The sequence below is a fragment of the Lichenostomus cassidix genome, unplaced genomic scaffold (genome assembly GCF_008360975.1).
Source record: "Lichenostomus cassidix isolate B80296 unplaced genomic scaffold, HeHo_3.0 HiC_scaffold_43, whole genome shotgun sequence".
Classification (NCBI taxonomy): Eukaryota; Metazoa; Chordata; class Aves; order Passeriformes; family Meliphagidae; genus Lichenostomus; species Lichenostomus cassidix.
The window spans coordinates 3,661,901-3,677,049 of record NW_028147635.1 but is presented as its reverse complement, the minus strand read 5'-3'; the positions used below and the strand labels follow the sequence as shown (position 1 = coordinate 3,677,049).

Below are 15,149 nucleotides of genomic sequence, written 5' to 3'. Positions count from 1 at the left end.
GGGCTTCTCTTACTGGTGGCTCCGTTGGTGTTTGGTCAAGTGAGAGCTCTGGGTGAAGCTCTTCCCACACTCGGGACACTCATAGGGTCTCTCCCCTGTGTGGATGCGCCAGTGGGTGATGAGGGTGGAGTTGTGCTTGAAGCTTTTCTCACAGTCAGGGCAGTGGAAGGGCCTCTCCTGCGTGTGAATCCGCTCATGGATGAGGAGATGGGAGCTCCTCTGAAACCTCTTCCCACACTTGGGACACTCATAGGGTCTTTCCCCAGTGTGGATCATCTGGTGGCGGATCAGGTGGCATCTCCTGGTGAAACTCATCTCACATTCCCCACACTCATATGGCCGATCCCCAGTGTGGATCATCTGGTGGCGGATCAGGAGAGAGCTTGTCATGAAGCTCTTTTCACATTTCAAGCACTTGTAGGGCTTCTCCCTGGTGTGAAGCTGCTCATGGGCCACCTGCTCATAGCTCTGGCTCGATTGCTGGCCAATTTCCTGGCACAGGGTGCGTCTTTGCTCCTCACAGCACCCTGGGCTTGGTTTGGAGCCTCTCCTCATGTGGGATCTCCAGGGCTTTTCCTCCCCATTGGATTCCTGCACCATGGAGTTGCTCAAAATGGCCTCTTCCATGAGGTTCTTCAGGGAGGATTTTTCCTCCTTACTCTCTGTCTTCAGCTCGTTGCCTGGGGGAGGAAGGACAAGGAGAGGATTTGGGATTTGCCTCCGTGCCAGAGGGAAGGGGAAGGAGATTCGCCCCAATCAATTCTCGGCAAGACGGCGTCAGCAGCAGGGTTGTCCTGCAGCTGGGGGCAATGCTGGGCTGGGAGATGGAGGAGAAGAGAGAGAGAGAAAGGGGCAGTGACTTTCTCCTCACCTGACTGGTTGTCCCAGGGCATCTTCCCCTTACTCACAGCCTCCTTCTCCATCCAGCCAAGTTTGGGAATGGGAAATCCTGTTTTGGACGGAAAAACAAGGTGTGAGTTCATTGGGTTTGAAGGTTATTCCTGCCCCAGTCCATCTCTAGAAATCACTGGCTGTATAGTCACTGTAAAAACCCTCTGAAACACTGTGCTGGTTTAAACTGGCAGGAGAAATGGATTCCCCCAAACTGCCCCAAGAGAGATTAAGATGGGAGTCACAATCCACTAAAGAGATTACAAGAAATACAATGACACAGTTTTAACTCACAAAGGCAGAGTATAACCAGGCACCCTCGCAGAAGAACAGCATGGTGTTCCTTAGTTCCTGTGCTGAGCGTCACATGGCCCCATTGTATGCAAAGAAAAAGCAAAAGGAAACCAAACCTGTTGGTCTGAGTGTTGGTCACAGTCCTTCTGAAGTGGTAGCTGCAGTCTTGTCTAAAGCAGTGGCTGCAGTCCTGTGGAAGTTCTGCTCCTTCTTCTCTGGATCTGTTGAGTTGTGTCCCACAACCCCAAACCCAGATTATATATGCTCAGGTTCAGGTGGGAATGCTCAGTACCTCCCCCTGGGCAGAGAGTTTCACAATGGAAAGATGTCATCCTGTGAGTCATGGGATATTTGAGGAGTCTTTGATGGTCTCAGTCGTTGCAGCTGCCCATTGTGTTTGGTGCCATTGAGTCCATGATGGCCCATTAGCAGAGATGACCTCTCAGGGTAGGTGGGACTGTGCTGGTGCTTCCCTGGAGGGAGTCATCTCAGCTGAGTCATTGGTGTGAAGAAACAGAAACACTGCCTTGCCTCACAGGGTTTGCCTCTTCTTCCTTATCTCATTTAATACCCAGCTCATAGCCTGAGGGATCAGGGGTGCACTGGGCAGCTCCTGCAAATGACCTCTCATCAGCAGCTCATCAGAAATGACCTAAGGGGAGTAGAATGCCTAGTTTGGTCAAACCCACAGAGTGCTAAACTGGTGCCCTGCTCCTATAACCAGGACAGACTGGCAGTGAAATGTAATTGCAAGATCTTGTTCCACTTGGCTTTCAGCCAAATAACCCATGGGCAGAGTTCCTTCCAGCTGCAATCATTCCTTGATTTTCACAGGGATTTGCTTCCCTTTCCTTCTTCCTTCTGCTTCAAGCTGGGAATGTGCTGGAAAATGTCCCGCAAAGCAAATTTTGCTGTTTGCTCTTGGAACCCAAAAAGCAGCTGGACCTTGTCACCTGGCCCTGCACAGCTCTCTTGGGATGCACAGCAGAGCCAGGACTCTGGGAGCCTCGGGAATTGTCCTCTGGGATCCATGGCACACACTGCAATGGGTTGGAATTCCAGATTTTGTAGCAAGGAAAAGATGTTCCGGTCCTTGAAAGCAATGCTCTTGTGGGGCTGAAAGGCAAGTGGAGATAGTACAATGACACTTCACTGCCAGCCTGTCCTGGCAAAGACTCAGCAGTGATAACTCCCTCCGGGGAAGCACCAGCACAGAATTTGGATGAAGAATCCAGAATTGGAGGGATGGGATCAGAATTGTGCAGGACAGGGTGGATGGGCTGTGTTTTGAGAGTAAATAAATCACGCAGAATTATTGATTTCTGTTCCATTCATTTTCAGTTAGTTCCAGTTCTATTTTCAGAGTTCCACCTTCTCAGCTGATTGCTCTTTGTGTCCTCCTTTCTCTTCTGCCTCTCTTGGCCTGCTCTGTTTCTCTCACAGTGTCTCTCTTTAGCCAGGGCAAATCCAAGGCAAAGACCCTGCCATGATATTTGTTCCCAGTCCATGAGCTAAAACAACCATGGATGTAGTGATGAAGGCTGGCAGGGAAATGTCATTGTAAGATTTTACTCCACTTGGCTTTTGGCTCCTCCTTCTGAGGAGCTTTGCCTTCAAGGGTAGAAACATCTTTTCCTTGCTGCAAACTGGAATTCCAGACCCTTGCAGTATGTGCCATTGATCCTGGAGCAGAATTCCTGGGGCTCCCAGGGTGCTGGTCCTGCCATGCTTCTGAAGGGAGCTGTGCAGGGCCAGGTGACAAGGTCCAGCAGCTGTGTTAGTTCTGCAATGTCACAATGGTCCATTTGTTCCATGAGTTTCCATCCTGTCAACAATGGACTCCTTGGTTCCCCAGTGTCACAATGATCTCCTTGTCTCCCTGAGGCCCAGCAGTGTCACAATGGAATAATGGTTCCATGAGGTTCTGTATTGTCACCATGGTCTTCTTGGATCCTCAGGGTCACAATGGACATTTAAGATCACATTTTATCACCATGTGTCCTTGATCCAATGACCTTCTGTACTGCCAAAAATGGTTAATTGGTTCCCATGATGCCCTTCCGTGTCCCAGTGGATATTTGGTTCTGTGAAGTTCTTCAGTGTCACAACTGTCTCCTTGCTTCCACAAGGCCCTGCAGTGTCACAATGCCCCACGGGTTCCATGAGCTCCTGTTCTGTCAGCAATGGTCTCCTGAGTTCCAACGAGGCACCACAGTGTCACAGTGTCCCCTTCATTCCATGAGGTTCCGTAGTGTCACAATGCACTCCTGGGTTCCATGAGGCCCCACTGTGTCACAATGACCCCTTCATTCCATGAGGTTCTGTAGTGTCACAATGCACTCCTGGGTTCCATGAGGCCCCAGTGTGTCACAATGACCCCTTGGTTCCATGAGTTCACAATGGCCCATTAGCAGAGATGACCCCTCAGGCTGGGTGGGACTGTGCTGGTGCTTCCTCAAAGGGAGTTTTCACAGCTGAGTCAATGCCAAGATAGGCAGGCAGTACAATTTCCTTTCACTATCTTGCTCCACTTGGCTTTCAGTCCTACAAGAGCTTTGCCTTCAAAGGCAGGAACATCTTTTCCTTGCTGGAAACTGGAATCCCAGCCCATTGCAGTGTCTGCCATGGTGAAGCACTGATAGACTCCACAACTCAGAAAGTTATGAAGGAGGTATGCTTTTATTCCAGCTGGGGTGCATGGGCAGCAGCCCCTCCAAAGGCATGCACACTGTCAGCAGCTCTTCACTTGGTTTATATTAGGTTACAGGTTACATATGTATAAAGTTACCCAATGCTCCTATACATACTCATTACCTGTCCCAGCTTTGTATTATAATGAGTTCAAAGTTCATTTAAATATGCTCGCGCAAGCGCAGTGTCGCAGATTAATTGTGGGCAAGGGTCCCGAAAATAAATGAGGGATAAAGTTAGTAGTCTTCCACAGGATGAACTCTTCACCTTGGTTCCTTGCACATGCCCCCTTGGTTCTTGGTCCAAGTCCAAACCTTAGAACTCACTTGAGCCAGTTCTGGGGTCTGAGAGCAGGATGTTCAGTCAAATTCATTAATTTTTATCAATTATTTGGCTTTCCTTTCTATATCCTCCCTTTTACTGGGTAGGCAAAAATCATTAAGCAACTGATATATTGTTTTCAGCAAGCAGTTCTTAGTAAATCATTATCCAAACTCAGGCCTCCTAGGTAAGTTCCAGAAGATTATTATTCAGCTTCTAGCCCCCCTAAATTAGTAACTTCTACCCCTGTAAATCCGTGGATCCCAGAGGACAATTCCCGAGGCTCCCAGAGTCCTGGCTCTGCCATGCATCCCAAGGGAGATGTGCAGGACCAGCTGACAAGGTCCAGCTGCTCTTTGGGCTCCCAGAGCATGCAGCAAAGTTTGCTTTGCTGAACATTTTCCAGCACATTCCCAGCTTGAAGCAGAAGGAAGAAGGAAAGGGAAGCGTGTCCCTGAGGGAATCAAGGAATGATTGCGGCTGGAAGGAACTCTGCCCATGGGTTATTTTGCTGAAAGCCAAGTGGAACAACATCTTGCAATTACATTTCACTGCCAGTCTGTCCTGGTTATAGGAGCAGGGCACCAGTTTAGCACTCTGTGGGTGTGACCAAACTAGGCATTCTATTCCCCTTAGGTCATTTCCGATGAGCTGCTGATGAGAGGTCGTTTGCAGGAGCTGCCCAGTGCACCCCTGATCCCTCAGGCTATGAGCTGGGTGTTAAATGAGATAAGGAAAGATAAGCAAAACCTGTGAGGCAAAGCAGTGTTTCTGTTTCTTCACACCAATGACTCAGCTGAGATGACTCCCTCCAGGGAAGCACCAGCACAGTCCCACCTACCCTGAGGGGTCATCTCTGCTAATGGGCCATCATGGACTCAATGGCACCAGCACAATGGGCAGCTGCAACGACTGAGACCATCAAAGACTCTCCAAATATCCCTCACAGGATGCCATCTTTCCATTGTGAAGCTCCCTGCCCAGGGGGAGGTACTGAGCATTCCCACCTGAATCTGACCATATAAAAAACCTTTGAGCCTGGGGACATCTGGCAACACTCACCAGATCCAGAGGAGGAGCAAAACTCCAAAAGGACTGCAGCCACTGCTTTAGACAAGACTGCAACCACCATTTCAGAAGGACTGTGGCCACCACTCAGACCAACAGGTTTGGTTTCCTTTTACTTTGTCTTTGCATCCAATGGAGACATGTGGCGCTCAGCACAGGAACTAAGGAACACCATCCCGTTCTTGTCCCAGGGTGCCTTTGTGAGTTAAAGCTGTGTCACTGTATTTCTTGTAATCTCTTTGGTGAATTGTATCTCCCACCTTAATCTTTTTTGGGGCAGTTCAGTGGGATATATTTCTTCTGCCAGTTTAAACTAGCAGGCTGTTTTTGAGGTTTTTGCAGTCGTGATAGACCGGGTGACTTCTAGAGATGGACTAGGACAGGAGGAACCCCCAACCCAATCAACTCACACCTTGTTTCCTCCAAACCAGGATTTCTTACTCCCAAATCTTGACCAGATGGAGAAGGCTGCGAGGAAGACAAAGATATCCTGGAACAGTCAGACAGGTGAGGAAGAAGTCACTGCCCCTCTCCCCCTCTCTTCTCCTCCATCTCTCAGCCCACAATCTCCCATGTCTTCAAGACACACCTGCTGCCAATGCCATCCTTCCAGGGGTGCACTGGGGGAATCTCCTTCTCCTTCCCTCTGCCACATAGCCAAATTCTATCCTCTCCTCGCCCTTCCTAGCCCAGGCAAGGAGCTGAGGACGGAGATCATGGAGGACAAATCCCCACAGCAGAACCTTGTGGAAGAGGCTGATTTCAACAGCTCCATGGAACAGGAGTCCAATGAGGAGGAAAGGCGCTGGATATCCAGTATGAGGAGGGGATGCAAACCCTGCCCAAGGTGTTCTGAAGAAGAAAGATCCACCCTGTGTCAGGAAACTGGTGGGTGCTTCAGGCAGAGCTCAGAGCTTGTGGTCCATGAGCAAGTTCATGATCGGGAGAAGCCCTTCAGGTGTGGGGAGTGTGGGAAGAGCTTCAGGTAGAGATCCCACCTGATCATCCACCAGCGGATCCACACTGGGGAACGGCCCTATGAGTGTGGGCAATGTGGGAAGAGCTTCAGCCAAAGCTCTGACCTGATCCGCCACCAGATGATCCACACTGGGGAGAGGCCTTATGAATGTCCTGAGTGTGGGAAGAGGTTTCAGACCAGCTCCAATCTCCTCGTACATCAGCGGATTCACACTGAGGAGAGGCCCTTCCGTTGCCCTGACTGTGGGAAGGGCTTCAGACACAACTTCAACCTTGTCACCCACCGGCGCATCCACACCGGGGAGAGACCATATGAGTGCCCCCAGTGTGGGAAGAGCTTCTCAGACAGATCTTACCTGACCCGACACCAACGGAGCCACCAGTAAGGGAGATCTTGCAAGTGTCCCAACTGCAGGAAGAGCTTTATCCTCTCATCCAACTTCCATTCCCACTGGAGGAGCAACATTAGGAACAGACCTGGGGATCCATATTGGGAATATACCTGAATGGTGGTCCTGTTATTTTGGCCCTAATTTTTGTTTGATTGATCTTCATCCCTTAAAACACACAAAACTGTGGTGAAAATCAACAAATTGATTAAAGACATCTAATGCCTCACTTCTTACTAGTGTTTGTGGGGATTCTGGGATTCAGGGTGATATTTGGGAGGATTTGGGCATATTTGGTGTAGCTTTCTCCATTGCTTTGCCCTCCAAAAGATGAGAGGGATCGATCTGTCACCTCAAAACCACTCAATGCCACTCAAAATCACTCAATCCCAGCCCAAAATTACTCGATTCCACAGCCCCTCAGGGTGGAATAGACTTAGAAGGGGATTGGGCAAAGTGGGATGCAAATCAGGAGAGGTGAGATGAACATTGGGTGGGGCAGACTGGGTGGGAAGGGGTTTGGAAGGGGTGGAATGAGGGAAATGGGGCTTGGGAATGGGGGTCTTGATGTCCAGAAGGGGTGGGATGGGTTTTTGTGGGGATTGGGAGGGTGGGACAGGGTCTGGAATGAGACAGCTGAAGGTTGGAATGAGACAGCTGAAGGTTGGGGGTGATGAAGGGAGGAGGAACCAGCTTCTGAGGGGGATTTGTGGCATTCCATGCTCCTGAAGGGATTTTGGGGAATCCCACATTTTGGAAGCAGTTTTGGGGTACTCCCTAGTTCCTGGGGAGCTTCCTGGGTACAGTTCCAAGCAGACCCCTATTCCGGAGTGGTTGCCATGGGCACAAGGTCAGAGCTGTAGCCAGAGCCCATTGCCTTGGTGCTGGAGAGCAGAGAAATGCTGGATGGCCCCAAACATCTGGAGTGTGTGTTTGGGGTTGCAGGGCAAGTTCTGTGTAGGTGGGGTAGTCACTGCTCCACCCCAGCCACTGCAGCCTCTGGTCCAGCCCCAAAGAGGCTGCTAAGCCCCTGGCACCCAAAAAACCCCACCTGTGAGAGGGAGCAGAGCAGGTAAAGCCTGTGACACAGGTGTGTGACACTGACACGTCCCATGACCCCGGAGCTCACAGCAGCTGAGATGGAGCTGGATCCAAGGCTGTGACCGTGAATATCTCCATCTCTCTCTCTGTGTCTCTTTTCCTGACTTCTCAAAACCTGGATAACTTGAAGTTGGATGGATTAGAGTTCTCTGAGTCAGTGTTGTGTCAGGTGCCTTACCATAATTCCAGGTTTAATATAAGTTAGGAGCTAAGTTAACTACTATTCCTCTGTAAATTGTTAATCTATAGGTTATAAGTGAGTTTAAGTATTGTTAAGTGCTGTTTTTTTCTGAATTGTTAAGTCATAGGTATAAGTTAAGTATTGCTAAGTTTGAGAGATGTTAAGATTTTAGGCCGTATTCCTTTTATCCTTGTTGTCACTGTCCTTTAGTCACACACACCTAAACACACAAACAGAGACAGTTCTCAGTACATTTCTGGTTTGATTGCCTGGATTTTGTTTGATTTTTTTGTTGCTTTTTTCCCTTGGTGTGCCTGAACTGTCCAGTCTGGAGCAGAGTGACTCCTGCTGAGGAACTTTTTTGTGCTGTCGCTTAATATTAAATCTGGTTTTTGCTGATCCCTTGCTGGGGATTTTTTAAGTGCTCTCAAGCACTCATTCATAAGAGGGTAAAGGAGCCCTGGGGGACACGGGGATGCTGCTAAAGGGTCCCTGTCCCCCTGTCCCACCCCCCAGGGCCCTGTCCCCACTGTCCTCGTGTCAGACTCAGGGGACCCTGCTGTGCACGAGCAGCGTTGGACTTCTGTGGGGGAGCTGTGAGGTGGGGCCAGGGCAGAGTGACCTCCCCAGCGACCTCAGACAGCCCCACTCTATGATGTCGCAGCCCACTCTGGTATGTCAAAAAACCTTCCCTGTGATGTCAGAAACCATTCTATGATGTCACACATCCACCCTGTGATGTCACAACCCACGCTGTCACAACTCCTCAGGTGTGCAGTTGACATCAGAGCCATTAGTGCTTTGGCTCAGCCGCCCCCCCTTGGCCCCCCGACCCTCTCTGGCCCCACGCCGAGCCCACCCTGCTCTCGGGCTGTTAGTGCAGCACCGCCTCCTCCTGCCCCACCCCTCCCTGCCACCTCGGGATTGGCTGCTGCCCCTCTGGGCCCACCCTCTTTGGCAGCTGCAGAGCTGGGGGGACATGGGATGATGAGAATCGGGAGTGTCCCTTGGGGCTTTGGGAGCACAGGAGGGACTGGCGAGGGTGATATTTAGGGTCCCAGAGGAGAAGCAAGATTAGGGGGCTACAGCGGGACACCCCAAAAAGGCCAGCCGAAATTGTCCCAGCCCCCTCCCAAAGCCAGCCCAACTTCACCCCCAGCATGGCTTCCAAGTGCCCTGAATCCTGTGCACGGGTGGGGGAGGGAGAAGGGGGAAAACAGCAGGACCTCTCCCAGTGTCCCAGCAGCTCTAGATCCAGCTGGGAGAAGAAGTGGTGCCAGGGATGCAGGGGGTCCCCCCAAATTTCCCCCACACCCATGGCACAGCTGGACACTTGGCAGGCTGCCTCAGGCCTTATTGTCCACCTGCATGCCGGGACACAGCAGAAAATCCACCTGCAGCCCATGGTGATTCTGCAGGGCCACAATGGTCCCTTGCTTCCATGAGGTTCCATCAGGTCACAGTGGAACCCTGGTGCCATATTGTTCCATAGCCTCACAATGCTCTCCAGGGTTCCGTGAGGCCCTGCTGTGACACACTGGAGCCTTGCTGTCCTGAGTTACCATGACTGAACTATGGTCTCCTGTGTTCCATGAGGCCCTGCTTTGTCACAGCAGAGCCTTAGCCCCATAAGATTCCACAGCTTCACAATGGTCTCCTCTGATCCATGAGGACACACTGAGTCACACTGGAGCTTTGGTTCCATCAAATTCCATAACCTTACTGTCAGAGAATATTAATCCACTAACACCAGAGGATTATGTTCAAAAAGGAGACTGAGGAGTCCTATACCTTTATTTGAATAAAGACCCATGGGGTCTCTCAAATTGCTAGAGGACACAGCCTCCTTTTTCACCAGCTGTATTTCCCTCTCTCTTTCCCCATTGGCTGAGGTATTTAAGAAGTACAGACTCCCCGAGTTGCCTAATATAGACTTCCTTCTAATGTGCATTCTCTCCCCTGCTTTTTCTTTGGGTCTCTGTTTTTTTCTCTAAGTCCAAGGATTTAGCACGGCCGTGGGTGAGTAACACTCTTTGTCAATTCATGGAAATCCTCTGGAATATATGGCTCCTCCCACTGCTTCCTTCCCCTGTAAGTGTCTGGCCTCATCTGTCAGCAGGCCCTGCAGTTTGTGTGTAAAGACATCTCCCTCTTGTTCCTTTCAAAATAAAGTCAGAGGGAATAAAGACAGATGGAATAGAGACAAACTTTGCTGCTAAAGAACATCTGCAAGGTTCCAAACCTTTGGACACCAGCCCGAATGGCTGTGCTCAGGGGTGTCAACATCACCTCAGCTGCCCCAGGGCCAAAGTCCCCTGTGGAGATACTGGGACCTGTTGTGTGAGATGTGATGCCAAACACACAGGGTTCAGTCTCTTTTGGATGAAGAAACGAGTTTTTCTGTCCATTTGAGATAGAAAACTACTTTCAATTTCACTAGTCTGTTGAACATGGCGTTCAAAATACATAATAAATGCTAAAAAGAAACTCTGATAAATACCTGTGGTTTAAAAGGCATAAAGAAGTGCTTAGAAGCAACATACATACTGACCAAAGATTAAATAAAAGAAAAAACTATCATGTTAAAAAATCTTATGCAGTATTTTCAGTGGCTGACCTTTATTTTTTAAACTTTTAAATTTTTTTCCTCTGATCTGCTTTTGTGTCTTGCACTCATGAAGGTCTGTTGTCCATTCCAAAAAAAAGGCATCCATTAGTAGTCAAGATGTGTTGAATTCAGGGAAACAGTGTAGGTGACACACTTCTAGCAAAGCCACAGACTAAATCACTGAATTTTGAGAAGAAATTGCCCTGTTTCTAGCACACCTTTCACCTGTTGCTATTGCTGTCTCAGGTCTCTGTTTCACAGTTGTTGCCAAAATTCACTGCTGGTGGAAGGATTTCTCTTTGCTTCACTGCCCTGTGCCAGCAGCCCCTGATTGACCCAGCAGAGAACCCAACCTGCAGGTGAGACCTCACCTGATATTCCCAAAGTCTCTGATCTGGGCTGGAGCCAGGACAGCTCCAAGTCAAAGACACTGCCATGATTTTTGTTCCCAATCCATGAGCTAAAACAACCATGGATGTAGTGATGAAGGCTGGCAGTGAAGTGTCATTGCAAGATCTTGCTCCACTTGGGTTTTGGCCCCTTCTTAAGAGCTTTGCCTTCAAGGGCAGAAACAACTTTTCCTTGCAGGAAACTGGAATTCCAGACACTTGCAGTGTGTGCCATGGATCACAGAGGACAATTCCCGAGGCTCCCGAGGTGCTGTTACACCATGCCTCCCAAGGAATCCGTGCAGGGCCAGGTGACAAGGTCCAGCAGCTGTGATGGTTCTGCAATGTCACAATGATCCATTGGTTCCATGAGTTTCCATCCTGTCAACGATGGACTCCTTGGTTCCCCAGTGTCACAATGGCTACTTGGGCCCATGAGGTTCCCCAGTGTCACCATGATCTCCTTGTCTCCCTGAGACCCAGCAGTGTCACAGTGGTCCCTTGGTTCCATGAGGTTCCACAGTGTCACCATGGTCTCCTTGGATCCTCAGGGTCCCAGTGGACAGTTGGTTCCAGGACACCCTGTTTTATCACAATGTCCATTGATCCATGAGCTTCTGCACTGTGAAAAATGTTGCCTTTGTTCCAATGATGCCCTGCTGTGTCCCAATGGATATTTGGTTCCCTGAAGTTCTTCAGGGTCACAATGGTCTCCTTGCTTCCACGAGGCTCCACTGTGTCACAATGCCCCAGAGGTTCCATGAGCTCCTGTTCTGTCAGTAATGGTGTCCTGAGTTCCAACGAGGCCCCACAGTGTCACAGTGTCCCCTTCATTCCATGAGGTTCTGTAGTGTCACAATGCACTCCTGGGTTCCATGAGGCCCCACTGTGTCACAATGACCCCTTGGTTCCATGAGGTGCCACAGAGTCACAATGGTCTCCCTTCATCCATGAGGCCCTGCAGTGTCACTTTGGTCTCCATGGTTCCATGTGGCCACAAAGTGTCACAATGATCTCTGTGATTCCATTGGGAACACAAAAGCTTTGCATAAACACTGAGCAAATCCTGTTTAACACAGCTGGGAACATCTGTTTGTATTCAAAAGAGGGGTTAAAGGTGAGAATGGCACCAGTAGCTTTCATCTGCAACTGAGATCAAGGGAAAGGACAGGGACAGAGAATTCTGCTTCAAGATACAGAGAATTCTGCTTGCAGAGATCACTTCTGGTCACATTGTCCCTTGTAGAAAGGTGACATCATCAGAGGCAGCCTGTGCTGAGCATGTGGCTCCTGAGTGCGGTTTGTTGTGTAGGAAACCTGCTCAGGCTTTTCCATTCTTCCCTTACAAACAGGAAAACTCCTCCTGGGTCTGTGTGCAGGCAGAGCCCTGAGGAGAGCAGGTGGGACATGGAGCAATGGGCTGGGACAGCCAGCTGCAGAGCTCAGGGAACAAGTTTGTGATGCAGGGAACAGGGATGTCAGTGCCAGGTGGGCAATGTCAGCCATGGTGAGGTTGGGGGTGAGGAGCAGGTTGTCCCAACAGGGTCAGCCCTCAAGGGGCTCATTCTTCTACATGCCCAGACCTCCTGAGGAGACATTCACCATCAAGATGATTTGGGGAATGTTACTGTCACTTCCTCTCTAAACTGAAAAATAAAAAAATATTTCCTTGATTCAAAAGAAAAGTCATGGGCTGCACTTTGAAATCTTCCTACTTAACACAGCTCCAAACTGACTCCAATGAGCTGCACAAGCCCTGAACACTTGAAGTCAATGGAGGGAAGACAAAGAGCTCCTGGGGGCTTTCTGTATTTTAATGAGCCCCACAGCGGATTTGGAGCTGAGCCCATGACCCTCAGGGACTGAGAGAAGGTTGAAGAAGCTGCTCAAGGAGTCAGAAGCAAATCTCCAAGTCCCTTGGAGCATCATTGGGCCCCACTGAGGGCAGGTACTGCCAAAACCTCCCCAGGGACTCGTGAGAGCAGATCCTTAGGGCCAGGATTGCAGGGAGCCAAAGGCTCTGAGCAGGGAACTGGAATGCTGAGAGAAGCCTGGGTTGGTTGGAGGAAGCAGAAAGGCCAAGGCCGAACCCCAGTGACCAGTTTGTGGGTGATTGTTGCTGTACTCCAGAATTCCCCTGGAAAAACCCCTGGGGAAGCCAAGGCAGGAGCAGCTGGGAAGGGCTGGCAATGCTGCTGCTGCTCCTGCTGGGAGCCCCGGCTGGCCCAGGCTGGCGCCCACTGCGCTGCGGCTCCTGCTGCTGCCAGAGCCGGGTGGGACTCGGGGACAGGGAATGGACACGGGGGGACAGCAAAGGCCGTGGGGCTGCAGTGATGTTGGCGCTCAGGACAGTGCCAGCACAGAGCTTTGGACATGAGGGGTCATGAGAGGCCATGCAAAGCCTCAGCCCTGGCAGGAGGGAGTCCTGCCATGTCCCCAGGGCAGGGCAGCTGTGAGGTGCCACAAATGCTGATGTGGTGCAGAGCAGGCTCAGATCACCTCTGGGAGGGGATGAGACCCTTCCCCAACTCCAAACCACACCAAAACCACCAGAAACACGATTTTGGATCTTTAGAAGCCACTGGCAACTTGGAAGTTACCATACAGCTCAATCCCACTGTGAGAAGGAAGGGAATCTTCCCAGTGAGCTGCCATCCAGCCATTATTAACAATGGGTGGGATTTAGAAGTGTAAGACTAATAAATAATACAAACAAATAATACTAACAACAATAACAAGAAATCAACCCCCAAATCCCAACACAAAGCACCACACCAAAAGAATGAACCTCCTTTATCTTTATTGCCTCAAGGCTCATGAGAAATAATCCTCGTATATGATACCCAAAAACCCACTCAGGAACAGGTTTCCCCTCCCTTCATCATCCCCAACCTTTGGCTGTCTCAATCCTGACCCTGCCCCACACTCCCAATCCCCACCCCAACACATCTCACCCCTCCTGGACATCAAGACCCCTTCCCAAGCCCTATTTCCCCCATTCCACCCCTCCAATTCCCATCCCACCCATCCTGCCCCACCCAATGCCCATCTCACCCCTCTGGAACTGCATCCCACTTTGCCCAATCCCTTCCAGTGTCATTCCACCCTGAGGGGCTGTGGAATTGAGTCATTTTAGGCAGGGATTGAGCTGTTTTGGGGTAATATTGAATACTTTCCAGTAGAATTTAGTAGTTTTGAAATACTGGATGCACCCTCTTGACTTCTCAAACACAAAATGGTGGAAGAAACTGTACCAAATACCCAGAAGCACCAAATCATCCAGAATAGCTCCCCAACACCAAACACCCCTCCCAAAGAGCAGTAAAACCATGAGGCTCTAGGTAATAAGGCTGGAGCAGAAGACAAAGCTCTTGCTGCAGTTGGGGCTTGTGCAGGGCTTCTCTTACTGGTGGCTCCGTTGGTGTCTGGTCAAGCTAGAGCTCTGGGTGAAGCCTTTTCCACACTCGGGACACTCACAGGGTCTCTCCCCAGTGTGGATTCTCTGGTGGATGATCAGGTAGGAGCTCTGGCTGAAGTTCTTCCCACATTCCCAACACTCATAGGGTCTCTCCCTGGTGTGAATGCGCCGGTGCCTGATGAGTGTGGAGTTTTGCTTGAAGCCTTTCCTGCACTCAGGGCAGCGGAATGGCTTCTCCTCAGTGTTAATCCGCTCATGGAGGAGGAGATTGGAGGAGGTCTGAAACTTCTTCCCACACTCGGGACACTTGTAGGCCCTCTCCCCAGTGTGGATCCTCTGGTGGACAATCAGTCTGGAGCTCGTGCTGAAGCTCTTCCCACATTCCCCACACTCATAGGGCCGTTGCCTAGTGTGGATCATCTGGTGGCAGATCAGGAGAGAGCTTGTCCTGAAGGTCTTTTCACATTCCAAGCACTTGTAGGGCTTCTCCCTGGTATGAACCTGCTCATGGGCCACCTGCTCATAGCTCTGGCTCGATTGCTGGCCAATTTCCTGCCACAGGGTGGGTCTTTTCTCCTCACAGCACCCTGGGCTTGGTTTGGAGCCTCTCCTTGTGTGAGATCTCCGGGGCTTTTCCTCCCCATTGGATTCCTGCACCATGGAGCTGTTCAATTTGGAGCCTCTCCTCGTGTGAGATCTTTGGAGCTTTTCCTCCCCATTGGATTCCTGCACCATGGAGCTGTTCAAATCAGCCTCTTCCATGAGGTTCTTCAGGGAGGATTTTTCCTCCATGGTCTCCATTCCCAGCTCATTGGCTGGG

At 50.3% G+C, this 15,149-nt stretch overlaps 2 protein-coding genes and 1 pseudogene across 2 annotated transcripts in view; 1 reads left to right on the top strand and 2 right to left on the bottom strand.

The window, feature by feature from the left end:
* Positions 1-893, bottom strand: LOC146421202 (uncharacterized). Its single transcript, XM_085047683.1, has 2 exons — positions 872-893; positions 1-680 (listed from the first exon to the last, which is right to left on the bottom strand). The coding sequence occupies exons 1-2, from the start codon at positions 891-893 to the stop codon at positions 10-12; spliced, it is 693 nt and encodes a 230-aa protein (XP_084903809.1). The 3' UTR covers positions 1-9.
* A 5,007-nt stretch (positions 894-5,900) lies between these two features.
* Positions 5,901-6,842, top strand: LOC146421201 (uncharacterized; annotated as a pseudogene).
* A 7,229-nt stretch (positions 6,843-14,071) lies between these two features.
* The window catches only part of LOC146421198 (uncharacterized), a 61,202-nt gene continuing 60,124 nt past the window's right edge, over positions 14,072-15,149 (bottom strand). The window contains exon 4 of the mRNA XM_085047587.1: positions 14,072-14,532. Coding sequence (XP_084903713.1) covers positions 14,315-14,532 — 218 coding nt within the window. The 3' untranslated portion in view covers positions 14,072-14,314. The remainder of the gene's footprint in view (positions 14,533-15,149) is intronic.

What these genes read in the sequence shown, in the direction of transcription:
- LOC146421202 (XM_085047683.1), bottom strand. Translation starts at nt 893, where the DNA reads ATGCCCTGGGACAACCAGTCAG. An exon ending in GCCCTGGGACAACCAGTCAG is followed by an intron (nt 681 to 871) that starts GTGAGGAGAAAG and finishes TTCCTCCCCCAG; the next exon opens with GCAACGAGCTGAAGACAGAG.